Raw genomic sequence first — 25,920 nt, 5'->3', positions numbered from 1 at the left:
ATACTGAAACTGTCTCCGCTCTGCTCGCACACAGTCCTGCCTCCTCCTAACCCCACACATCTCAGCATTAGACCGGCATTCTGTTTATCATAGCGTGGGGTTAGGAGCAGGCGGGGCTGTGTGCGAGCAAAGCTGAGACAATTTCAGTATGTGTTTTACCGCTCTGCAGCCACTATTCATTATCGGCGGTTTTAAAGCTGTTTCGGCATGTCCCCAAAACAGCTGTTTTCGGCTGATATGTATCGGCCACCGATATATCGGTGCATCCCTAATACAGACGTATCCGTGGAGTTTCAGAGTATCTGCAGAATGGAGTTTTCTCCCCACTTGTTTTTTATGGGCTCCACACCGTCTGTTGGTCCCCTGTGAGCTCTGATTACTGTCAGTCTTGTTGGTCTTAGTACTTCCCGGCCTCGGATTCTGTTTTATGGCCCTTCAACTGCCCGACAGTGCAATCATCGCTGACTGAATACAGAAGGATTGAATCTTTTATCTACGGTAACACTAACTGCTACAAAAACTAATATTGTTCAAGCAAAGTTATATCATTGTTACATTTTGTCTTATATGAAAAACATAAGACAACAGTGACAATAGAAAGCCTTGTCTGTCACCGAAAACTGATCTCTGTGTTGCATCGCTATCTAATGCCAAAGTCATTGTGGAATGTGATAAGGAAATAACAACCTCGGATCCCAGTGAAGATTCTGGAAGTTTATTTAGAAGAGAAGAGTTACAAAGTAAAAGCAAAGATTAGAAAGTAGAGAGATGAAGGTGTGCAGAGATCATTAGACATGGCAGGAGGACCAAGGCCTCTGACCTCTTCATCAAACTAGAGGCTTCTACCCTCCAATCCCAGACAGTTGTCATGGAGGATCATCCCAAACATCAACATTTTACATAATAAATCATTCACCTAAGCATTTGCACACACAGCACATTGATTACGAGAGACATTCATTTCTGTTATCTCTGAACATCTCAACAGCTTTTCCCACCTCCAGACTCCCAAATCCCTCATTGTAGAAGAAGTAGGCCAACTGTCTCTATGTTCCCCAACAAGACCTTCTGAGGATCCGGAGAACAACAATTTATTCTAACATATTACTGCAAAGTCATTCTAGCAAGAGAACCTGCTATTATATAAAGATCCTAACATTAGCATATTAGCACTTAATAATGTAATATAATAGTTAATAAATCACATATTTTTTTCTTTATCAGATGCAACTGACAGAGGTTCTAGCCTTCCCTCTACTAAAGAAAAAGTGTCTGTTGGAGAGTTCCCCTCACTTCCTGTCTGGGAAAATATTGTTGGCGAGACAGGAAATGAGAGGAAATCCTTCTAATGGAACCCCAGATACAAGCATGCAGCCAATGAAGCCTGAACAGTCTGACCTCCTGCATGCTTGTTCCTGGTCAGTGACACACTAGGTCAGTATTGGCAAACCTTGGCACCCCAGATGTTTTGGAACTACATTTCCCATGATGCTCAACTACACTGCCGAGTGCATGAGCATCATGGGAAATGTAGTTCCAAAACATCTGGAGTGCCAATGTTCGCCATCACTGGCCTAAGTAGTGAAGTGAGGTTTAGGGTGAAGATGACGGCCCCCGGAGCCTGCAGCTTTATAAATGATAATGTTGTCCACTTTTCTTCTAATGATTTCACCAATCAGATTCTCCACCCTGTGATGTCACCAATCTCTGGGCAGATTTCTCACCTCTGATTCCCCCCAGATATCTTTATACAACCATTCCATACACCTAACCCAGCATGGAGGGGCTCAGTGAAGGTGGTGGTGAAGGTGTGGAGATGTCGGATCGGGTCACACAATTCATAAAAGGAGATCTGCCCGGCCTCATAATCCAGATGTATCCTGACTCTGTTACTGGAGATACCGCCGGGTAATGGGATCTCCTTCTTGTTATGTATCACCAAGTACTGATTACCTCGCAACTCCCACCTCTCTAAACTCCAGGACTTCCTATTATATCCAATCTGTGACTGACGTCCTCTCCTGTCTATACTGGGGTAACACATCCCAACTCTCCAGCTCACTGACCCCCCGACATCCACTTCCCAGTAATGTCTCCCTGAGGAGAAACTCTGACTGCTCATCACCTGACGACCCTGAAATCTCTCTGGTGTTTCTGGGCGATTCTGCTGTGATGATGACCAGGATACAGTTTTCCTGTCATCTGATATATGGAGATGATTATCAGCTGTCCGTACATCAAGTAATATGTCTGTAACCCCCGATACCTCCGATGTTAGCTGTAGAGACTCAATATCTGGTCCTCCAGCCTGGCAGTGTGAGTGTTGTATGGTGGGGGAGGGTTGGGGATGTCTCCTGGATGGTTCATCATTGGTGGGACCTTCGCCCTTTGTAGTAGAATGTGGATAGGCCTCTGTGTCTGTACATTTCTTTACACTTACCCCAGACATGATATCAGATAAACCTGTGTGTAATGTGTGTGAGATCCCCGCCACATCCAGATCCCCTCCATCATGGAGGAGTTTATCACGTCTCTTTCTGTCCTCATCATCTCCATCCTCCGTATCACACAAGTCACCTGTGTCTGATTCCTGTAGGACAGTCAGTGGATCCGTCATGTTACACAGCTTCTCAATGTCCCCCATCTTCCTGGACAGCTCCTCCTTCTTTATATATTGATCCTGGACCAGATCATTGATTAACACAAAGACCCGCTGTGCCTGCCCGGAGATGTCCCTCAGGACTCTCTTCTCCAGGTCTTCCAGACGTCTCCTGAGGTCTCTGAACAGGACAGTGACTCTCTCCGTTTCATCATCTGCTTTTCCTTGTACTTTCCTCCTGTGTTCCTGCAGATTTTGGACTCTTTTCTCCATCTCCTCTCCCTCTGTCATCAGTTTCTGCAGAACATTCCTCAGTTTTTTCTTCTTCATCTCAGAGGCCTCACCCAGAGTCTCCACCTGGTGTCCCCAATGTTCTCCATCCAGCCTGCAGGACACACAGATACAGGAGGAGTCCTCAGTGCAGTAAAACTTCAGTAGTTCCTTATGGACGGAGCATTTCCTGTTCTCCAGGGAAGTGGTGAGGTCACATAAGACGTGTTCTGGTGACTTGCTGTGGACTCTCAGGTGATTGTCACACAGAGAAGCGTCACACATCAGACAGGATTTCACAGCAGGTACAGGAGTGTGAATACAGTAAGTACAGAAGACCCCGGACACCTCCTGATGTGGATGGGTGGACTGGAAATTCTCCACTATGTTACGTAGTGTTATGTTCCTCTGAAGGACGGGATGTTTCCTGAATGTTTGTCTACATTCAGGACAGGAATAACCTCCAGACTTCTCCTGTGTATTCAACATACGACCAATACAGTACTGGCAGAAATTGTGTCCACATTTCAGGGTTACAGGATCAATATAAATGTCCAGACAGATGGAACATTCCAGCTCCTTCCTCAGATCAGCAGACGCCATCGCTGAAAGCAGAAGAGAGAAATGAAACTGAAAGTATTTGACACTCCGTAACCAGTGTGACCAGTTCTGTACATTCCTACACAGGGAGGGGCTGAGACTGAGACTCGTACTCATAGCAATCCTTATAAATAAGAACACAGATAATACATGGGAGGATTCCTGTTAATAACCTCCCTATCTGGACATATAATAATCTGTGGAAACCTAGGGGTTGCTTTATTAAGGACAAATGGACTGTGCACATGCAGTTGTCCTGGAGCATAGTATAAGACCTCGTACACACGACCGAGGAACTCGGAAAAGACACATCGTTTTCCTCAACGAGTTCCTTGTTAGGCTTGTCGAGAAACTTGACAAGCTTGCTTTGCGTACACACGGTCAAGACCAAATATCCTCGTTCTCAAACGCGGTGACGTACAACACGTACAATGGCAGGGGAAGTTTGATTCCACTGGCACAACCCTTGGGGCTGCTTTTGCTAATCTCATGTTACTGTGTGTTAAGTAAAAGTTTGGTAGGAGACGATTTGCACTTTTCAGACTGTTACAGCGTGACAAATGTGCTATCTCTATTACAAACGCTACTTTTACCGAAGGTGCGCTCCCGTCTCATACTTTATTCTGAAAATGCGCGGGTTTCTAAGCATACACACGATCGTGTTTCTCGGCGAAAACCAGCCGGACGAGGAAATTGAGACTTCCGTAGAGGAAAAAGAGAACTTGTTCTCTTTTTTCCTTGTCGAGTTCCTCGACAGTTTCCTCGGTGAAAAACTTACACACGACCGTTTTCCTCGGCAAAAAAGCTCTCCCACCAAGTTTCTTGATGGATTCTGTCAAGGAAAACGGTCGTGTGTACGAGGCCTAAGAGGGGAGGTTCCACTGACTTCAATCATCTAATCATGTGCAAGCAAAAATTCATTTTTTTTATATTCCTTGGGCCCCGTACACACGACCGAACATGTCTGCTGAAACTGGTCCGACGGACCAGTTTCAGCAGACATGTTTGGTCGTGTGTAGGCCCGACCGGACAATTGTCCGGCGGATTAGACAGTTTCCAGCGGACAAATGTTTCTTAGCATGCTAAGAAACCTGTCCACTGGAACCATGTCCATCGGACATGTTCGGTTGTCTGTACAGAAAAGTGAAATAATTCAGCGCTGGAAAAAAACAATAAAATCAAATAATGCAAGCCAGCACTGCAGGATCAATCCAAATAAAATGTCCCAAAGTGAAATCAAGTAAATATAAAGTGCGGCGCAAGTGACAAAATAATTAACCATAAAATAAATTAGAAAGAGTCCATATAGTGCACAAGTGAAGAAATTTCAAAACGTGCTTCAAAAAACAATGGTGACTGTAGTGAGATTATCTTCTTAAGATCAGTGACCCACAGGAAAAGAGATCCTCCACCAAAGACTAAGAATGGCCTCTCACCTCAGCTATTCGACCTGTGGCTAGGTCAAAAAGCATGTCATAATCCTCCAAGGTACAGATGGAATCAGCAACCAATCAACCAGCTATGAATATCTCCAGATAAAACCAGCAAAGAGGTTCAGCAATCCATGGACCGGTAAATAATAAATGACAAAAGAGAAGGACTAGTGCTCTCTGTATGCAACAAGTTTAATCTAAAAACAGAACAATAAAACAACTCACATTTGCTGACACTCTCAGCCGAGTGTATAGCAGACAGCGTGTCTCGGAGCTCAGTTGTCTGTACAGACTCACCGGACATGTCCGACTGGCCACCATCCCTCGCATGCGTCGTACTGATTCGACGCATGCGTGGAAGCTTTGAACTTCCAGGGCCGCCCACGTCGCCGCGTCATCATCGCGGCGACGGCGCTGCCACGTCCCCGCGTATTGTTTACGCGCGGATTTCTGTCTGATGGTGTGTACAACCATCAGACAGAAATCTCCGACCGGACATGTCCGCTGAAAACGGTCCAGCGGACCGTTTTCAGCGGACTGTCCGGTCGTCTGTACGAGGCCTTACATGTGATTGGGTTTTCTTTGCAAAGTGAAGCTTTACCTCATTTATTAAGCTCTGAAACAACTGCATTTGCAAAGTGCACAGTCTGTTTGCCTTTAGTAAATCAACCCCATTGTGTTGGGAATATTTCATCCTCCTCTGAATTTTCACAGGCACTCCTGATTCAGAGAACAGTCTGTGACTTTGTTTTTGTTATTTATTGAGGGATAATAACTTGGATAGGGATTGGAGGTTCTGGGATGCCCACTTGACTTCAAAGACAACTTCAGGGACAACTCTTGCTATATACAAGGAGGAAAGAATTGAAAGGGGGAGGACTTTAGTGGTACCGTATACCAACTGAAATAGACAGTCGTGAATAAAATATTTGAATATATTTATATATATATATATATATATATATATATATATATATATATATATATATATATATATACACACATCTGACAATTAAATGCTAAAAACAACAATGATAATCAAACAAAACTCTAATGCCGCGCACACACGATCGGAAATTCCGACAAGAAAAGTCCGATGTGAGCTTTTGGTCGGAAATTCTGACCGTGTGTAGGAATTTTTCTGTCTGAATTTCCGCCAAGAAAAATTTGAGAGCTGGTTCTTGTAAAAGCTCTTCTCGGAAATTCCGATCGTCTGTATGCAATTCCGAGGGAGAAAAATCCTACGCATGCTCAGAATCAAGTCGACGCATGCTCGGAAGCATTGAACTTCATTTTTCTCGGCTCGTCATAGTGTTGTATGTCACCGCTTTCTTGGCGGTCGGAATTCGGTGTGACCGTGTGTATGAAACACAAGTTTGAGCCAAAATTCCGTCGGAAAAAAATCCACGGTTTTCTTGTCAGAATTTCCGATCGTGTGTTTGCGGCATTAGTTCTGTAGTCACACCAAAGTGTGACAGCTGGAACATAGATACCATCTGTGCATTGGTTGCTCTACATGTTTCGCGGATCACACTGCTTCTTCAGGAGCTTTATTGTATAAATATTTGGGGGCAGATTCACGTACATCGGCGCATATTTGCGTCGGGCGTAGCGTATCTAAGATACACTACGCCGCCGTAACTTACTTTTTTTTTTGGAATCCTCAAAGAATTTGCGCTGTAAGTTACGGGGGCGTAGTGTATCTTTGGCGGCGTAAGGGCTCGCAATTCAAATGGATGTGATGGGGGCGTGTTTCATGTAAATACGGCATGACCCGACGTAAACGACTTTTTTTTGTCCGTGGGGGTTTCCCAGTGCGCATGCTCGTAATTAAACCGGAACAAGCCAATGTTTACGACGGTGACGTCATTTTACGCAAATGCCTATTCGCGAACGATTTACGCAAACGACGTAGAAAATTCAAAATTAGACGCAGGAACGCCGGCCATACTTAACATGGAGTACGCCTCATAATAGCAGCTTTAACTATACGCCGGAAAAAGCCGAACGCAAACGACGTAAAAAAATGCGCCGGCCGGACGTACGTTCGTGGATCGCCGTAACTAACTAATTTGCATACTCGACGCGGAATTCGACGGAAACGACACCTAGCGGCCGCCGAAAAAATGCACCTAAGATCCGACGGCGTACTAAGACGTACGCCTGTCGGATCGATCCCAGATGCAGTCGTATCTTGTTTTGTAGATACAAAACAAAGATACGACGCGGGAACGTTAAAATTACGCGGCGTATCAATAGATACGCCGGCATAATTCTTTCGTGGATCTGCCCCATGGAGAATAAAAGATGATTATCACATAAATATGAAATAAAGAAAACATACTTTAATCACACAAAACAAAAAACAGTATTCAAAATAACATAAAATAAGGTTTGAGAAAGTATCTTCTGTGAGTACCCCCCGAAACAATCGTCTTACCATGAACAACGAGTGGCCAGAGGCCCAAGGGAGGGTCATTATCGACGCTCCAATTAGAGTGTCATTTTAATCCCACTAAGCCCCCCCCAGTCATTGTTGTCCTAAAGGGGCATGCCTTTTTCCAGCATGGCTGCTCCTGACCTCTTGCCAGGGGGTGCGTTTCTTTGCACGACGGCCCGGTATCTTGGCTCTCCCTGGCGAATATGCGGCTTTGGAGGGGGGCTTGAGTATGTGCATTGCACTGCCTGGGCCCCATTGTCTTTATGGCCATGCACTTACGACTGTGGTGTGCAGGGTGCCAATTTTGGACACTGCGAATGCGCCACAATTGGCGCATGCACACTCCAGGTTCGGTGATGTCAGACGCTTGCGGCGTCATGGGTGTCACTGGAAAGGAGCTCACCTGTACACAGGCACATAAATAGAGAGAAGGATCGATTTATCCTCTCTGCTATCACTGGGACTGTGCTGGAGTCCTAAGCGTCCAAGTAGGGCAAAATATTTATTTTTACCCTCCTTTTTTTCTACCTTTCCCTACGTTTTGGATTGCTTACATAGCTAATTTCTACCCATGTGCCCACTGTGCTTCATTCCAGGAGGCTCATTATTAACAGTAACACCCGGTGGAGTTCTCTATGCCTCCTTTTTACCTCCCATACCTTCTTTTTTGGGTGTCATTGATTTTTACAACTATCTAAGATGAGATTAATGTATCTAGCAGATTTTGTTACACAATAGTAAACCTTGGCACCCAAGATGTTTTGGAACTACATTTCCCATGATGCTCATGCACTCTGCAGTGTAGATGAGCATCATGGGAAATGTAGTTCCAAAAGATCTTGGGTGCCAAGGTTCGCCATCACTGCCCTACACCATCTCGTCTCTGTAGCCAGGTGCAGTCTGTTGTCTCCCTGGAGAGGAAGACAAGAGTAGGGTCAAACGTAGGCTTGAACTTTGCCATAAGTCTTCAACACTCAACTCACTATTTCCAGCAGCATCCTTGACCAGGCGAGTGTCTCTTCTGGGCATATCCCCGAGGCCCAGTGTCTCAATGCCAGCTTGGGAAAACTACTGGCTTTGCAGTTGATCCTGTTCCAGCTCATGTGATTGCTATCCTTCTTTGAGTTTATAGTCTAATCTTGACAGTGGCAGGCCAGTGCCAGTGGAACCCCCATCAGAAAAGGCAGCAACACTAATCTCCCAACTAGAGAGGATATCAGCACAGTCATATCTCCTAGCCTCCCACTGCTGGGGTCACTAGCGGCCACAATTCCGATGTTTCAGATGGAATTCCTGAAACAGTGGAGGAACCAATCCACACGTCAGAGGATCAGAATATCACCAATAATGAAACATTCCCTCAAATGGTGGAGGAAGGCAGTCAGTCTATCAAATTGTTACCAACTCAATCCACCAAGGCCAATAGTAGTCACATCGCGGACGTATCAGCAGTAGGCCAGCTAGCCCAGGGCCGCTGGAAGAACAAAGATAAGTCTCCAATATAATAGAGCTGAAAGCAGCCTTCCTGGCCTTGAAAACCTTCCAGGACCAAATAAGAGGAGCCAGCGTGACGATTCATATGGACAAGGCGGTGGTTGTGCGCCTATGTGCGCTGTCAAGGGGGGGACGGGGACGTGAAGTCAAGCACTCCTGGCAGAGGTTGCACCAATTATGACCTGGGCTCAATAGAACTTGACAAACTTAATCGGCTGTATACATCCCAGCCCCACAAAATTACCTAGCAGATGCGTTGAGCCGCAAAACGGTGGACAACCATGAATGGGCGCTAAACCAATGAATTTTTCAATGGGTTTGCAATCAATGGGGTCAATCAGAGCTCGATTTGATGGAATCCCCGGCCTACAGCAAGTGCAAACGGTTCCTGGCAAGGGCAAAGTTCCTGCAGGCGGAAGCAGTGGATTCTAGCATACATATTCCCACCAATACCTATAATTCCCAGGCTACTCCACAGAATACGCAAACATCTGGGAATAGTAATAGCAATCATGCCGGTGTGGCCCCGCAGACCATGGTTCCCATTATTACAAGCCCAGGCAATAGAACCTCCAATCCTACTGCCAGAAATACCGGACCTGCTACAACAAGGGCGGTTGCACACGAACCCTACCAAACATCATCTGGCATCTTGGAGGTTGAGAGGCGAAGACTAGGAGAAGCCGGGTGTTCAGTCTCAGTCATTGAGACCTTACTCAAGGCAAGAGCAGAAACAACGAAATAAAACCTATTTAAAGGGCATGGGAGAAGTTTGCTGCCTTTACTGAAACTTGAGCAATTAATCCTTTAGCACCATGGGAAGCACAGATATTAGAATCCTACAAGCAGGCCTTGACATGGGCCTACAGATGAATACACTAGGGCAGGGGTGGCAAACTCAAATTCATCGAGGGCCGCATCAGCAGTGTGGTTGCCCTCAAAGGGCCAGTTGTATATGGGTTGCACTACATACAGAATGCAGAGTTCAGGATTACGTCAGGATTATGCTATGTACACAGTGCAGGAATTCAGGGGTCCGCACAGACCCCCATTACATCAGAGTCCGCACAGAGCCCCATTACATCAGAGTCCGCACAGAGCCCCATTACATCAGAGTCCGCACAGACCCCCATTACATCAGAGTCCGCACATAGCCCCATTACATCAGAGTCCGCACAGAGCCCCATTACATCAGAGTCCGCACAGAGCCCCATTACATCAGAGTCCGCACAGAGCCCCATTACATCAGGGAACTCTGATGTAAGGGGGGCTTTGCCCACCAAAGCCCCCCTCTTGCACCAGAGTCCACAGAGCACCCCTTAAATTCATTTAATATATACACTGGGAGGTGGGAGAGGGCGAGCTTACTAACCCCAGGATGGAGGGTCAGGGGCAGGCTGCCTGCATCTTCCTTCACATTTTCCCGGGGATGTGTGAGCGGGGAAGACGCAGGGGGTGTGGGCGGGAAGAGGAGGAGCAGTGTCCGAGCTGAACTGTCAGCGTGGATTCTGAGGCTGAGCTGTGTGTGAGAGAGACACACAACTCAGCCAATCAGCCGCGCCGGAGCCCGGAGATGACACAGGCGCGGCCGCATAGCAGTAGGTGAGCGGCGGCCGCGACCTGTGTTAACCCTGTGCGGGCCGCGGGCGCCGCTTACCTCCCGCTGTGCGGCCTGAGCGGGTAGCACTGGCACAAGCGGTGGAGGCTGGCGGGCCACATGACAAGGCTTGGCGGGCCGGATTCGGCCAGCGGGCCTTGTGTTTGCCACCCCTGCACTAGGGGCTAGATTCAGGGAGATGCGCCTGATCTTACAGCGGCGCAGCGTATCCTATTTACGCTACGCCGCCGCAACTTACAGGAGCAAGTGCAGTATTCACAAAGCACTTGCTCCGGAGGCGTAGCGTAAATGGGGCCGGCGTAAGCGCGCGTAATTCAAACGTGTAAGGGGGGGCGTGTTTTATGTTAATGTGTGTTGACACGACGTGATTGACGCTTTGTACGAAGGGTGCATGCGCCGTCCGTGTACATATCCCAAGTGTGCATTGCTCCAAATGACGTCGCAAGGACGTCATTGGTTTCGACGTGAACGTAAATTACGTCCAGCCCTATTCGCGAACGACTTACGCAAACAACGTAATAAATTCAAATTTCGAAGCGGGAACGACATCCATACTTAACATTGGCTGCGCCACCTAATAGCAGGAGCAACGTTACGCCGAAAAAGCCTTACGCAAACGACGTAAAAAACTACCACCGGGCACACGTACGCTCCTGAATCGACGTAACTAGGTAATTTGCATATTCTACGCTGAAAACAACGGAAGCGCCACCTAGCGGCCAGCGTGAGAATGCACCCTAAGATACGACGGCGTAATAGAATTACGCCAGTCGTATCTTAGGCTAATGTCGGCGTATCTACAGAATACAGAAAGTAGATACGGCGGCGTAGCTTTGAATTTACGCGGCGTATCTATGGATACGCCGGCGTAATTCTATGCTGAATATAGCCCTAGGAGTACAGATCTCAGCATTAACAGGAGTAAGATGGGCTACCCAACAATTAGTACGGCAGTTCCTGAAAGCCTGCGACAGTGTACGACCACAGAGAAGGTCATTTGTCCCTCCAAGGGACTTACAGATGGTGCTAGAGATGTTGTCCCAACCCTGTTTTGCAGGAGGCCAAGCAACCTCGTTATGGAATAGAACGACAAAAGCAGTTTTTCTCACTGCCATCACATCAGGGAGAAAAATATCAGACATTCAAGCTCTACGATACAAACCCCCTTACTGTTGTCTCCTACAAGACAGGGTGGTACTAAGAACGTTGCCATAGCACCGGTCAAAGGTAAACAAATCATATCATAGAGAATAGGACATTGTCCTCCCAACAATGCAGATGGATGCATCTAGTCAAAAGGCATGAATTAGATGTCAGGTCTATCCTCAAAGCTTACATACAGAGAACAGCCCCATTCAGAAAAGTGGAAAACCTGTTCATCATCCCAGCCGGATTAAGAAATAGGGGCTAGCAGCGTCCAAAAGGACACTGAAAATGTGGCTGGTTAAAACTATCAAGAAAGCTCATCATGCAAGAAGCCATCAAATGTGGGGGCATACTCAACACGAAGCCTGGCGGCATCGTGGGCAGAGTTCAGAAATGTGGGGGCATACTCAAAAAGAAGCCTGGCGACGTCGTGGGCAGAGTTCAGAAATGTGGGGGCATACTCAACAAGAAGCCTGGCGGCGTCGTGGGCAGAGTTCAGAAAGGTGGGGGCATACTCGACAAGAAGCCTGGCGGCGTCATGGGCAGAGTTCAGAAATGTGGGGGCATACTCAAAAAGAAGCCTGGCGACGTCGTGGGCAGAGTTCAGAAATGTGGGGGCATACTCAACAAGAAGCCTGGCGGCGTCGTGGGCAGAGTTCAGAAAGGTGGGGGCATACTCAACAAGAAGCCTGGCGGCGTCGTGGGCAGAGTTCAGAAAGGTGGGGGCATACTCGACAAGAAGCCTTGCGGCATCGTGGGCAGAGTTCAGAAATGTGGGGGCATACTCGACAAGAAGCCTTGCGGCATCGTAGGCAGAGTTCAGTAACTGACCTCACAAATATGCTTCTGGAAGAATGGTCAAACATTCCCATAGACACCCTCCTAAACCTTGTGGACGCTTTCCCAGAAGACTTAAAGCTGTTATATCTGCAAAAGGTGGGCCAACTCAATATTGAACCCTACGGACTAAGACTGGGATGCCATTAAAGTTCATGTGTGTGTAAATAATGAAGTAAAAATAATGGAATCCAACCTGGGGTGTATTATATGTGTGTGTGAAGGCAGGCGTCCCAATACTTTTGGTAAGATAGTGTAAATCTATTAACCACTTCAATACCATGCACTTTCGCCCCTTCCTACCCAGGACAATTTTCAGCTTTCAGCACTTTGAATGACAATTGCGCGGTCATGGTACACTGTATCCAAACACAATTTTTGCTAAACGAAAAAAGACCAACATTTTTGAAAAAAATTAAAGTTTTTCTGTTTCTGTTATACAAAAAAAAGTCCCCCTTCATTGACGGGCACTGAGGTGGCACTGGATATGTAGAATTGATGGGCAGTGATAGGAGGCACTGATGATAAGGGACTGATGTGTTACTGACAGGTGCTACTTCTGGGCATGGATTAGCACTGTGGTGGGCACGGATTGGCACTGTGGTGGGCACTGGCAGTCTTTTATTATGGGGACACTGCTGGGCACTGATTGGCAGGTGATGGGCACATCTGAGGGGGTTGTGCTGATAATCAATGTGCTGCACAGACCGCCCTCTGACAGGGAGAGCTGCCGATTGGCTCTTCCTGTCAGCACAAACCGCTTACCGGCACTTCCTGGTCCACACGATGATCAGCTGTGATTGGTCACAGCTGATCACGTGGTAAAAAGACTCTGACAGAGGCTCCTTATCACGATCGCAGATGCGGCGTGTCAGACTAACACGCCGCACTCGCGATTGCCGTGCGCCGACATGTTATCCTGCTGGACGTCGTATGAAGCCCAATCAGGATAACAGAGCCACTTCCCGAACATCAATATGTTATTGGTCGGGCGGGAAGTGGATAAAGCGATATAGTTCAACTTTCTCATACAATTTAACATTATTATTAATACCAACCTGTGACAGACACGGACCCTCTTATGTCTAAAATCATCCACTAGGGGCATAGGATGACTGAGAAATGATATATTGGACTATGTAATTATTATCCACAATATATCCCAGGATATCTGTAAATATATTTACTGGTTGTTGATTCTGAACTCAATGGGTTAATTGTAAGAGTGACTCATTCATAATGTTATATGCTAATTGACCCTGCTATTGTGTGAAGATGTCCTGTGTTTAAACTTATGATAATGTGTATTGTATAGCAGGTGAGAGGAGACGTGACGTCTACCTTGAAAGGTTATATCTTGGAGTCACCTCGTCTGGGTAAATGATTAGTTAATTAGCTCATGTTAATTTATGTTCTGGTTACCTCCTCTTTAACCACTTAACCCCCGGATCATATTGCTGGTCAAAGACCAGAGCACTTTTTGCGATTCGGCACTGCGTCGTTTTAACTGACAATTGCGCGGTCGTGCGACGTGGCTCCCAAACAAAATTGGCGGCCTTTTTTCCCCACAAATAGAGCTTTCTTTTGGTGGTATTTGATCACCTCTGCGGTTTTTAGTTTTTGCGCTATAAACAAAAATAGAGCAACAATTTTGGAAAAAATTAATATGTTTTACTTTTTGCTATAATAAATATCCCCCAAAAATATATAAAAATATTTTTTTTTCCTCAGTTTAGGCCGATACGTATTCTTCTACATTTTTTTCGTTAAAAAAAAAAAAACGTTTATTGATTGGTTTTGCGCAAAAGTTATAGCGTTTACAAAATAGGGGGTATTTTTAATGGCATTTTTATTATTATTTTTTTTTACTATTAATGGCGGCTATCAGCGATTTTTTTTCCGTACTGCGACATTATGGCGGACACTTCGGACACTTTTTTGGGACCATTGGCATTTTTATAGCGATCAGTGCTATAAAAATGCATTGGATTACTATAAAAATGCCACTGGCAGTGAAGGGGTTAACAAGCAGTTAAACTGTATATAAGGCTGTATTGTACGCGCGGCCGACGCAGTAAAGTTACGACATTAGGCTTTTCCCGGCGTAATGTTGCCCCTGCTATATGGTGGCATAAGTGCGGCGTAACAATATTAAGTATGACCGTCGTTCCCGCGTCGAAATTTGAAAAAGTTACGTCGTTTGCGTAAGTCGTCCGTGAATGGGGCTGGACGTCATTTACGTTCAGGTCGAAACCAATGACGTCCTTGCGGCGTACTTTGGAGCAATGCACACTGGGAAATTCCACTGATGGCGCATGCGCCGTTCCGAAAAAACGTCAATTACGTCGGGTCACAGTAGTTTTGCATAAAACACGCCCCCCTGATCCAAATTTGAATTAGGCGGGCTTACGCCGCCGCAACTTAGGGAGCAAGTGCTTTGAGAATACAGCACTTGCCTGTCTAAGTTGCGGAGGCGTAACGTAAATCGGATACGTTACGCCGCCGCAAGGATACGCCGTTCTACAAGAATCTGGCCCTCCATGTTTAGCAGACAAACAAGTCTCGTCTCGTTGTGTGTTGAGGGCAGCTGGAATATCTGATATCTATATCCAGACTGATAGGAAGCGGTATATCACGGAAGCACTCAAGCGGAGTACGGGACGTTCGGTTAGACAACCTAACCCAAATAAAATATTATGCGCGAGTGATTTTTCATTCTAAACTGTATGGCTTGTAACAATAAGCATTGATAAATCAAAATGTTTTAATTTTTTTATGAAATGTGTGTATTTTTTTATAAAAGGTATTGCACAGTTAGGGCTCTTTCACACGTCCGTTCCGTTCGTCCATTTTTTGGACGTCCGTTAACGGACCGCAATGCTTTCCTATGGGTTAGCGTCCGTTAGCGGATGACCATCCGCTAACATCCGTCTCCGTTAAGCTCCGTTTTTTTTAACGGAAGAAAACACTATTTTTCTTCCGTCAAAAAAACGGAACGGACGAAAAACAGATGTTAGCGGACGATCCGTTTACCATCCGATCCGCTAACATCCGTTTTTCATCAAAATATGTAAAAAGCCCCAAAAAAAAAAAAAAAAGATGAAAAAACGGATGGAAAACGGACGTTAACGGACCGGAAACGGATGTAAACGGACGAAAAACGGATGAAAAAACGGATCAACTGATGAAAAAAAAAATTATCTAAAAAACTGAGCGGACGTGTGAAAGAGCCCTTATTGTCATTTAAATTGTCATTTTGTTATTTTTTTTTGTGTAAAGTTATGTTATGCTTTTATTTCTGTATTTTTTTAATATCCGTTATAAAAAAAAACACCGTCATTCTGTATTATGCTTCAAGTCATTCGTTTTTTTCAAATCTTAGCTATAATTTTCCACAAGTCTTTCAATAATTTTCCACAAAGAAAACAACAGGAATAACATTTTCAATGGTTGAACCGTGAAAGATATCTTTGTAGCATATCAGGTTTCTCCGGACAAGGAAAATGAGCTATATTTTCGGGCTCATAGCTTCGTCTTGGAATCCAGTCCACTTTGAGGTCACCGGCAGCCAAAGAAATGGAATCTGTTAAAATATCAATCATAAATTCTTGATTGGCCCCGTCATACATTTTTGCCATGGTCCAGTCTTTCTTGGCCTTACTGTAGATGTATCTGCAGTTAGGATTTTGTATTGGCGCTCCACAGGATTGTGGTCTTCTACCAGCTTGCTCTCTGCCAACATTTCGATTGTGATCTAATGCGGCAAGTTGCGTCCGTGCTACCATACCATCAATTTCAAAATGATGATGTTTAGGTCTATACTTCAAAGCCCTACTATGAAACACCTCGAAATTTCCAGCGTGGCAGAAATTCGACAAGTGTTCGAGGTCTTTCAGAATTCGAGGATCGAGAACAACGTCCTTCAGTCTTTGATGGGCTGCAGATCCCGGCAAAAGCCAAACATGTTCCTCCTCCTCCTCGTTGTCCAACCTTTCTTCATGGCTGCATTGTTTGTACAACTTCCCATCAGTCCATGAATGAGCGTTGCTTGAATGACGCACAAGGGACATCCACTTTTCTTTTAGCAGGTCCACATTATGATTGCAAGTGCTAGCGCACCACCATAAATGTTTTTTTGCCGGAGACACCCATGCTGACAGTTCATGGGAGTTTCTTCTCTTACTAGCTTGGTGCAACTTGTTTCCTATCGATTTGGCAAAGTGCCACACGTGGAATTCATGACGTATTTCGTTATGCTGCTCTTTTATCATTTTGCGAATACCACCATGACGATCAGTAGCTACGATTTTAATCTTCAGATTATCATCTTTTAGCCGTTGAAGAGCTTTTTCGAATGCGATTTTCTCTAAAGACGTTGAAGATGCTCCCGTTTTAATTGGCTCTACCTGAAAATCGATTATTTTGTCTGTATCCATGTCTAGGAAGGTATAAGTGCAGTACTTGGCACTCGATCCAGGTGAGTCGCATTGTCCGTCCCCTGCCAGAGCAACTGTACGCGTTCCGATGATTGAGATGACGTCTTTGCGTTCTTCACACCAGTGATGATTGATGATAGGAAAAAGGTAGTAATTTTGATTTTTGTAATAAGTCGTTTGGGATATTCCACATAAGCCCAGTAAATGGAAAAAATTGGAAACTTTACGAAAATTAGATCCACTGCCCAGAATAGAACCGGAAAGCAGAAGATTTCCAGCGGGCATTTTTCCAACAAACGGCTGGCTGCTCCACAAATGAAATCGGTGGTGTTCACCGCAGAAGCCTTCTACGACCAACGCTGAACCAACGAGATATTTTTTTATTTTGATCACTTTTCCCAGGCAATTCTCATTATATTTGCACTTGCTGCTCAGCAATAGCTCATTTAAACAACTCTCAAAAACAATAAATTTTCTCTCCGTTGCTAATTTTTGATCTGATTGGTCTTCTAAAACAAAGAACGATGTGTCGGGATCGGTGGGATCGATTAGATAATCTCCTTTCACGTCTTGTAGATATTCCTCCTTCACACTTGGACGGTAACTCTCATCTTGTAATACCGTTTTCGTTGTTGCGTTGCCTTCAATTTCTGAATATGCGTAATAACGAAGAGGAAATGGTTGAGTTAGCTTTTGTCCTTTTGGTTGTTCTGTAAGATCAGCGTCACAAAACGACGACTGTAATAACGAAGGTTCAACATTTCGAATCAATGGCTCCTTTTCAACAACGGACCTTGATTTAGTCCAAGGCACGAGCGGAGGAAGACTTACCAAGTCGCACTGCATTCCAACTGAATTTTGCGATTTAATGACGGACGCCTGCACTTTTTTATTTTTTTTCATAAATAATGGATTAGTCTGTATCGCTTTATGTTTTTGTGCCGGGAAGTATTCAGTGTCTGCCCCTCTTGTAGCTGTAGTGAATTGTTTTGGAGGCCCTTTTAATTTTTTTTTCCTTGAGCTCGTAGTTAAACTTTCTCTGAAAAAATCTGTTGTAGAAACTTCAATTTCATCTGCCACCATTTCTGGCGACGCAGAATCGGTTCGATAAATGTGTTCAGAGCTATCCTGCAACATAGACAAGGTTGGTTCTGCCTCTGGTGAACCCATAGATAGACCACCATACAAACCACTTGAAGTTGGTGAGGTTTCAAGAAAGGACGGTGGCTCCTCGCTCCTTACTTCCCCCTCAGACGCGTCCGTGAGTTTCTGGCGCTTGTAGTAATTGTGTTCAAAATGTTCTACAATTTGGGGTTCGAGAGCGGGTGGCATTTGAAGCGTAGGTATGGCATCAAAGCGTAAACAAAGGCCTTGTCCTCCCATGACATAGTCTTTATCGGAGAAATGTTTGGAACAAATTCTAAATTTTTCCCTTCCCGATTTGGCTATACGCGTTACGTGATACTCAAGTTCAGTATCTTGTACATTCATATTCTGTAGCCAAAGTCTTATTCTAGCCTCCTTTTTAGGGAAAATATGCAAAATTGTGTCCTTTCTACGCCAAGAATACGAACATCCAGGAACAAAACAGCCAGGCATTCTGAAAGAAAGAGAACAGTTATTTTGTATAAGATTCATTCATAAAAATACTAAAAAGTTTATTAACCACTTAAGGACCGGACCAATATGCTGCTAAATGACCCAAGGGGTTTTTACAGTTCGGCGCTGCGTCGCTTTAACTGACAATTGCGCGGTCGTGCGACGTGGCTCCCAAACAAAATTGGCGTCCTTTTTTCCCCACAAATAGAGCTTTCTTTTGGTGGTATTTGATCACCTCTGCGGTTTTTATTTTTGGCGCTATAAACAAAAATAGAGCGACAATTTTGAAAAAAATTCAATATTTTTTACTTTTTGCTATAATAAATATCCCCAAAAATATATATATAAAAAAAAAATGTTTCCCTCAGTTTAGGCCGATACGTATTCTTTTACATATTTTTGGTAAAAAAAAAAATCGCAATAAGCGTTTATCGATTGGTTTGCGCAAAATTTATAGCGTTTACAAAATAGGGGATAGTTTTATTATTATTTTTACTACTAATGGCGGCGATCAGCGATTTTTTTCGTGACTGCGACATTATGGCGGACACTTCGGACAATTTTGACACATTTTTGGGACCTTTGTAAATTTCACAGCAAAAAATGCATTTAAATTGCATTGTTTATTGTGGAAATGACAGTTGCAGTTTGGGAGTTAACCACAGGGGGCGCTGTAGGAGTTAGGGTTCACCTAGTGTGTGTTTACAACTGTAGGGGGGTGTGGCTGTAGGTCTGACGTCATCGATCGAGTCTCCCTATAAAAGGGATCACTCGATCGATGCGCCGCCACAGTGAAGCACGGGAAAGCCGCGTTTACATACAGCTCTCCCCGTTCTTCAGCTCCGGGGAGCGATCGCGAGGGGGCGGCTAGAAACGAATAGCCGCGCCGTCGTCCCGGATCGCTCCTGAAGCCACAGGAACCGCCGCATGTACCGGGGGGGGGGTCCTGATCGGACCCCCGACCCACGTCTAGGCAGGGACGTACAGGTACGCCAATGTGCCTGTCCGTGCCATTCTGCCGACGTAAATTTACATGCGGCGGTCCGGAAGTGGTTAACCACTTGCCGACCGTCGCACGAACATTTACGTCAGCAGAATGGCACGGACAGACAAATGGACGTATATATACGTCCTAGGGTTGTCCCGATACCACTTTTTTAAGACCGAGTACAAGTACCGATACTTTTTTTCAAGTACTCACAGATGCCGATCACCGATACTTTTAATTTATGTCACGTAACAGTGTTTTGTTTTGTATTTTATTTACAATGCTTCCTTTTTTTTTTTTTAAGAGGGGGGGGGGGGGAGGGGTGGACAGTGTCTGTGTGTTTTTTTTTATTTACATCTTTATTATTTTTACAAACATTATTTTTTTATTATTTATTGCAATACTTTATTTTTTTAATCAGACCTGTTGGGGGGCTTTGGTGAGATATCAGGGGTCTTAACAGACCCCTGATATCTCCCCCTTAAGATAGGTTGCACTGAAGGGCACTGATAGGTGCCATTGATGGGGCACTGATGAGGAGGCACTAATATGCAGCACTGAAGGGCACTGATAGGTGGCACTGATAAGCTGCACTGAAAGACGCCGATAGGCGCAACTAATATGCAGCACTGATGGGCACTGATAGGCGCCACTGATGGGTACTGATGAGGAGGCACTAAATGCAGCACTGATAGGTTGCACTGAAGGGCACTGATAGGTGCCATTGATGGGGTACCACTGAGGGGCACTGATTAGGAGGCAGTAATATGCAGCACTGAAGGACACTGATAGGCTGCACTGAAGGGCACTGATGAGGAAACACTAATATGCAGCACTGAGAGACACTGATAGGCTGCACTAAAGGGCAATGATAGGCTGCAATGACGGGCGATGTTGAGGCACTAAATGCAGCACTGATAGGTTGCACTGAAAGGTGCCATTGATGGGGCACCACTGAAGGGCACTGATGAGGAGGCAGTAATATGCAGCGCTGAAGGGCACTGATAGGCTGCACTGATGAGGAGGCAGTAATATGCAGCACTGAAGGGTACTGATAGGCTGCACTGAAGGGCACTGATGAGGAGACACTAATATGCAGCACTGAAGGGCACTGATAGGCGGCACTAATAGGCAGCACTGAAGGGCACTGATAGGCTGCACTGAAAGGCACTGATGAGGAGGCACTAATATGTAGCACAAATGGGCACTGATTGGCATAACTGCTGGGCACTGTTGGGGCTGCACTGTTGATCAGTGCCCTGATTATCTAGCAGGTCTCCCCTGTGAGGAAATGCTGCTGATCGGTTCTCTCCTCACATGATAACCAGCATTTCCTTGTTTACATGTGATTGGCTTGTGATTGGACACAGCTGATCACATGGGTAAAGAGCGGCGTCATCGACTCTTTAGCGAGTTTGGGGGGGGGGGGGTGCGTCGTGTACCATGGTCACAGCGCATTGTCGGTCGCTGCACTGCACGTCCTCGGGGTCACGCAAGCACAGAGAGTGGGAAGACGTCATATGACAAGGGAGCCGCCCCACCGCCGCCGTCAGACAGGAAGTACTTAATAAAAGTAAAGATTCCAATAACCAAAACACAAAGATTCCCAAAGTGACGAGAAACTTACCTCACTGCGACGTGAGAATCCGAAGAGACTTCCCAGCGCCGGGAATCTTTTCACCAACCCTGCGAATCCTTTAAGAAAATATATTACATGTTATAAATACAATAATCAATAGGATTTTGATCCGACCGCGATCTATACAAATATATATTTCATGAATAAATGAAGTTCATATCATAGAAATATATCGGCTGAGAGAAACTCATGAGTATTTGAGGTTTCAGTTTAACCACTTAAGACCCGGACCTTTAGGCAGCTAAAGGACCTGGCCAGTTTTTGCGATTCCGCACTGCGTCGCTTTAACTGACAATTGCGCGGTCGTGCGACGTGGCTCCCAAACAAAATTAGCGTCCTTTTTTCCCCACAAATAGAGCTTTCTTTTGGTGGTATTTGATCACCTCTGCGGTTTTTAGTTTTTGCGCTATAAACAAAAATAGAGCGACAATTTTGAAAAAATATTCAATATTTTTTCCTTTTTTCTATAATAAATATCCCCCAAAAATATATAAAACATAATTTTTTTCCTCAGTTTAGGCCGATACGTATTCTTCTACATATTTTTGGTAAAAAAAAAAACGCAATAAGCGTTTATCGGTTGGTTTGCGCAAAATTTATAGCGTTTACAAAATACGGGATAGTTTTATTGCATTTTTATGAATTTTTTTTTTTTTTACTACTAATGGCGGCGATCAGCGATTTTTTTCATGACTGCGACATTATGGCGGACACTTCGGACAATTTTGACACATTTTTGGGACCATTGTCATTTTCACAGCAAAAAATGCATTTAAAATGCACTGATTACTGTGAAAATGACAATTGCAGTTTGGGAGTTAACCACAAGGGGGCGCTGAAGGGGTTATGTGTGACCTCATATGTGTTTCTGACTGTAGGGGGGTGTGGCTGTAGGTGTGACGTCATCGATTGTGATTCCCTATATCAGGGAACAGACGATCAATCACAGCGCCACAGTGAAGAACGGGGAAGCGGTGTTTATACACGGCTCTCCCCATTCTTCAGCTCCGGGGACCGATTGCGGGACTCCAGCGGCGATCGGGTCCATGGGTCCCACGGTCACGGAGCTTTGGACCGGGCCGCGGGCGCGCGCCCACGACTGGGTACTAGCACAGGACATACCTGTACATGCATGTGCCCAGCCGTGCCATTCTGCCGACGTAAATGTGCAGAAGGCGGTCCTTAAGTGGTTAGCCTGAGACAGGGTGGCAGTGGAGATAACAGGGGGCAGGGTGGCAGTGGAGATAACAGGGGGCAGGGTGGTAGTGGAGATAACGGGGGGCAGGGTGGTAGTGGAGATAACAGGGGGCAGGGTGGTAGTGGAGATAACAGGGGGCAGGGTGGTAGTGGAGGTAACAGAGGGCAGGGTGGTAGTGGAGATAACAGGGGGCAGGGTGGCAGTGGAGATAACAGAGGGCAGGGTGGTAGTGGAGATAACAGGGGGCAGGGTGGTAGTGGAGATAACAGGGGGCAGGGTGGTAGTGGAGATAACAGGGGGCAGGGTGGCAGTGGAGATAACAGGGGGCAGGGTGGTAGTGGAGATAACAGAGGGCAGGGTGGCAGTGGAGATAACAGGGGGCAGGGTGGTAGTGGAGATAACAGGGGGCAGGGCGGTAGTGGAGATAACAGGGGGCAGGGTGGCAGTGGAGATAACAGGGGGCAGGGTGGTAGTGGAGATAACAGGGGGCAGGGTGGTAGTGGAGATAACAGAGGGCAGGGTGGTAGTGGAGATAACAGGGGGCAGGGTGGTAGTGGAGATAACAGGGGGCAGGGTGGTAGTGGAGATAACAGGGGGCAGGGTGGCAGTGGAGATAACAGGGGGCAGGGTGGCAGTGGAGATAACAGGGGGCAGGGTGGCAGTGGAGATAACAGGGGGCAGGGTGGCAGTGGAGATAACAGGGGGCAGGGTGGCAGTGGAGATAACGGGGGGCAGGGTGGCAGTGGAGATAACAGGGGGCAGGGTGGTAGTGGAGATAACAGAGGGCAGGGTGGCAGTGGAGATAACAGGGGGCAGGGTGGCAGTGGAGATAACAGGGGGCAGGGTGGCAGTGGAGATAACAGGGGGCAGGGTGGCAGTGGAGATAACGGGGGGCAGGGTGGCAGTGGAGATAACGGGGGGCAGGGTGGTAGTGGAGATAACAGAGGGCAGGGTGGCAGTGGAGATAACAGGGGGCAGGGTGGTAGTGGAGATAACAGGGGGCAGGGCGGTAGTGGAGATAACAGGGGGCAGGGTGGCAGTGGAGATAACAGGGGGCAGGGTGGTAGTGGAGATAACGGGGGGCAGGGTGGTAGTGGAGATAACGGGGGGCAGGGTGGTAGTGGAGATAAGGGGGGGCAGGGTGGTAGTGGAGATAACAGGGGGCAGGGTGGTAGTGGAGATAACAGGGGGCAGGGTGGTAGTGGAGATAACGGGGGCAGGGTGGTAGTGGAGATAAGGGGGGGCAGGGTGGTAGTGGAGATAAGGGGGGGCAGGGTGGTAGTGGAGATAACGGGGGGCAGGGTGGTAGTGGAGATAACGGGGGGCAGGGTGGTAGTGGAGATAACGGGGGGCAGGGTGGTAGTGGAGATAACAGGGGGCAGGGTGGTAGTGGAGATAACGGGGGGCAGGGTGGTAGTGGAGATAACGGGGGGCAGGGTGGCAGTGGAGATAACAGGGGGCAGGGTGGCAGTGGAGATAACAGGGGGCAGGGTGGTAGTGGACATTAGAGTGTAAGCTCCTCTGTACAGAGACTGATGTGATGTGGGGGGGAGGGGACATTAGAGTGTAAGCTCCTCTGTACAGAGACTGATGTGACTGTGGGGGAAGGGGAGGGGACATTAGAGTGTAAGCTCCTCTGTACAGAGACTGATGTGATGTGGGGGGGGGGGGGGACATTAGAGTGTAAGCTCCTCTGTACAGAGACTGATGTGACTGTGGGGGAGGGGACATTAGAGTGTAAGCTCCTCTGTACAGAGACTGATGTGATGTGGGGGGAGGGGACATTAGAGTGTAAGCTCCTCTGTACAGAGACTGATGTGACTGTGGGGGGGAGGGGATATTAGAGTGTAAGCTCCTCTGTACAGAGACTGATGTGACTGTGGGGGGGAGGGGATATTAGAGTGTAAGCTCCTCTGTACAGAGACTGATGTGATGTGGGGGGGAGGGGATATTAGAGTATAAGCTCCTCTGTACAGAGACTGATGTGACTGTGGGGGGGAGGGGATATTAGAGTGTAAGCTCCTCTGTACAGAGACTGATGTGATGTGGGGGGGAGGGGATATTAGAGTATAAGCTCCTCTGTACAGAGACTGATGTGACTGTGTGGGGGGAGGGGACATTAGAGTGTAAGCTCCTCTGTACAGAGACTGATGTGATTGGCTCAGTGTACACCACTATGGTATATGTCAGCTCTGTAGAATGATTAGATTGGATCCTACTGTGAACTTTCCCCCACCCTGCCATGTCACCCCCTCTCTCTCTCCTCTCACATTATTGATCACCTATAATCTGTATTATTGATAATTTCCTCCATGTGTCCCCCCCTCCTCACCTCTCCATACAATGTTTCTTCCTGTTTCATTCCACCAAACACTAGAGGTCCAACCAGGTTTAGCTGAGGCTCCGGCTGGCGGCCATTTTGCGTAGGACAAACCGTCATAGTATAATACTGCATAGAACACACATCAGACACTAGAGGTCACACTGCTCTATGAAAGAACTCCAACGGGGGGCGGCCATTTTTCTGTAGTACACATAATAATATATCAGTGTAAATAGTACATCATAGAATGTCATCCTCAGAGTAATATTAGTATTATATATATAAAAGTAATCATATACAATTTGTAAATAATACAATATTTAATAAATTAATATGAATATGTATTGTTAATATAATAATATTAAATATATATTAACCAGCTGAAGATTACACTTTTTCTGGCACTTTTTGTTTACAAGTTTAAATCAGTATTTTTTGCTAGAAAATTACTTATAACCCCCAAACATTATATATATATATTTTTTGCAGAGACCCTAGGGAATAAAATTGATGGGATTTTTTTTTTTATGTCACACGGTATTTGCTCAGCGGTTTTTCAAATGCAGTTTTTGTGGGGAAAAAAAACATTTTTTTTACATTTAAATGCAAAAAAACACAATAAATAACCCAATTCTTTTATAAAATATAAAAGGCGACGTAATGCCGAACAAATAGATACCAAACATGTCACGCTTTAAAATTCTTCACGCCCGCACAACGGCGACTAATGACATATGTTTTAGGCGACACTTCAAAAGCCTTTACCGATTACCACTTTAGATTTACAGAGGAGGTCCACAAATGGGCACTGACTGGCAACATGGCACTGGCTAAAATAATGCCATCAGTGCCACCCCTCAGTGTCCATCAGTGCCACCTCTTAGTGCCCATCTATGCCCATTGCCCACCTATCAGTGCCCATCTGTGCCACCCAAAAGTACTCATCAGTGCCACCCATGAGTGCCCATCAGTGCCGCCAAAGAGTGCCCAGTGCTGCCTATGAGTGTCGCCTATGAATGCCCATCAGTGCAGCATACCAGCATGGCCCTTCAGTGCCACCTCATCGGTGCCGCCATATCAGTGGCCATAATTGAAGAAGAAAACGTACTTATTTACAAAAAAAATGAACAGAAAAAAAAACGTATTTTTTTTCAAAAATTTCGGTCTTTTTTTAGTTGTTGCGCAAGAAATAAAAATCGCAGAGGTGATCTAATACCACCAAAAGAAATCTCTATTTGTGGGAACAAAATGATAAAAACATTCATTTGGGAACAGTGTAGTACGACCGCGCAATTGTCAT

General features: G+C 46.0%; 1 protein-coding gene across 3 annotated transcripts in view; it reads right to left on the bottom strand.

Moving 5' to 3' along the window:
- Positions 1 to 699: 699 nt before the first annotated feature.
- LOC120924691 (E3 ubiquitin/ISG15 ligase TRIM25-like) overlaps positions 700 to 25,920 on the bottom strand; it is a 90,920-nt gene continuing 65,699 nt past the window's right edge. Inside the window, exons 1-3 of one of the 3 annotated variants that reach the window (XM_040335701.1) lie at positions 24,630 to 24,758; positions 21,088 to 21,155; positions 700 to 3,474 (exon numbers count right to left, since the gene is read on the bottom strand). In XM_040335701.1, the coding sequence (XP_040191635.1) occupies positions 1,721 to 3,472 (1,752 nt within the window). In that variant the 5' untranslated portion in view covers positions 3,473 to 3,474; positions 21,088 to 21,155; positions 24,630 to 24,758 and the 3' untranslated portion in view covers positions 700 to 1,720. Of the gene's footprint in view, positions 3,475 to 15,783; positions 18,474 to 21,087; positions 21,156 to 24,629; positions 24,759 to 25,920 lie in introns of those variants that run through there. The other 2 variants (XM_040335699.1, XM_040335702.1) reach the window with 2 other exon arrangements.

This window comes from Rana temporaria, chromosome 1 (genome assembly GCF_905171775.1).
Source record: "Rana temporaria chromosome 1, aRanTem1.1, whole genome shotgun sequence".
NCBI lineage: Eukaryota > Metazoa > Chordata > Amphibia > Anura > Ranidae > Rana > Rana temporaria.
The sequence above is the reverse complement of the archived record's forward strand: the minus strand, read 5'-3'. Positions and strand labels throughout refer to the sequence as shown.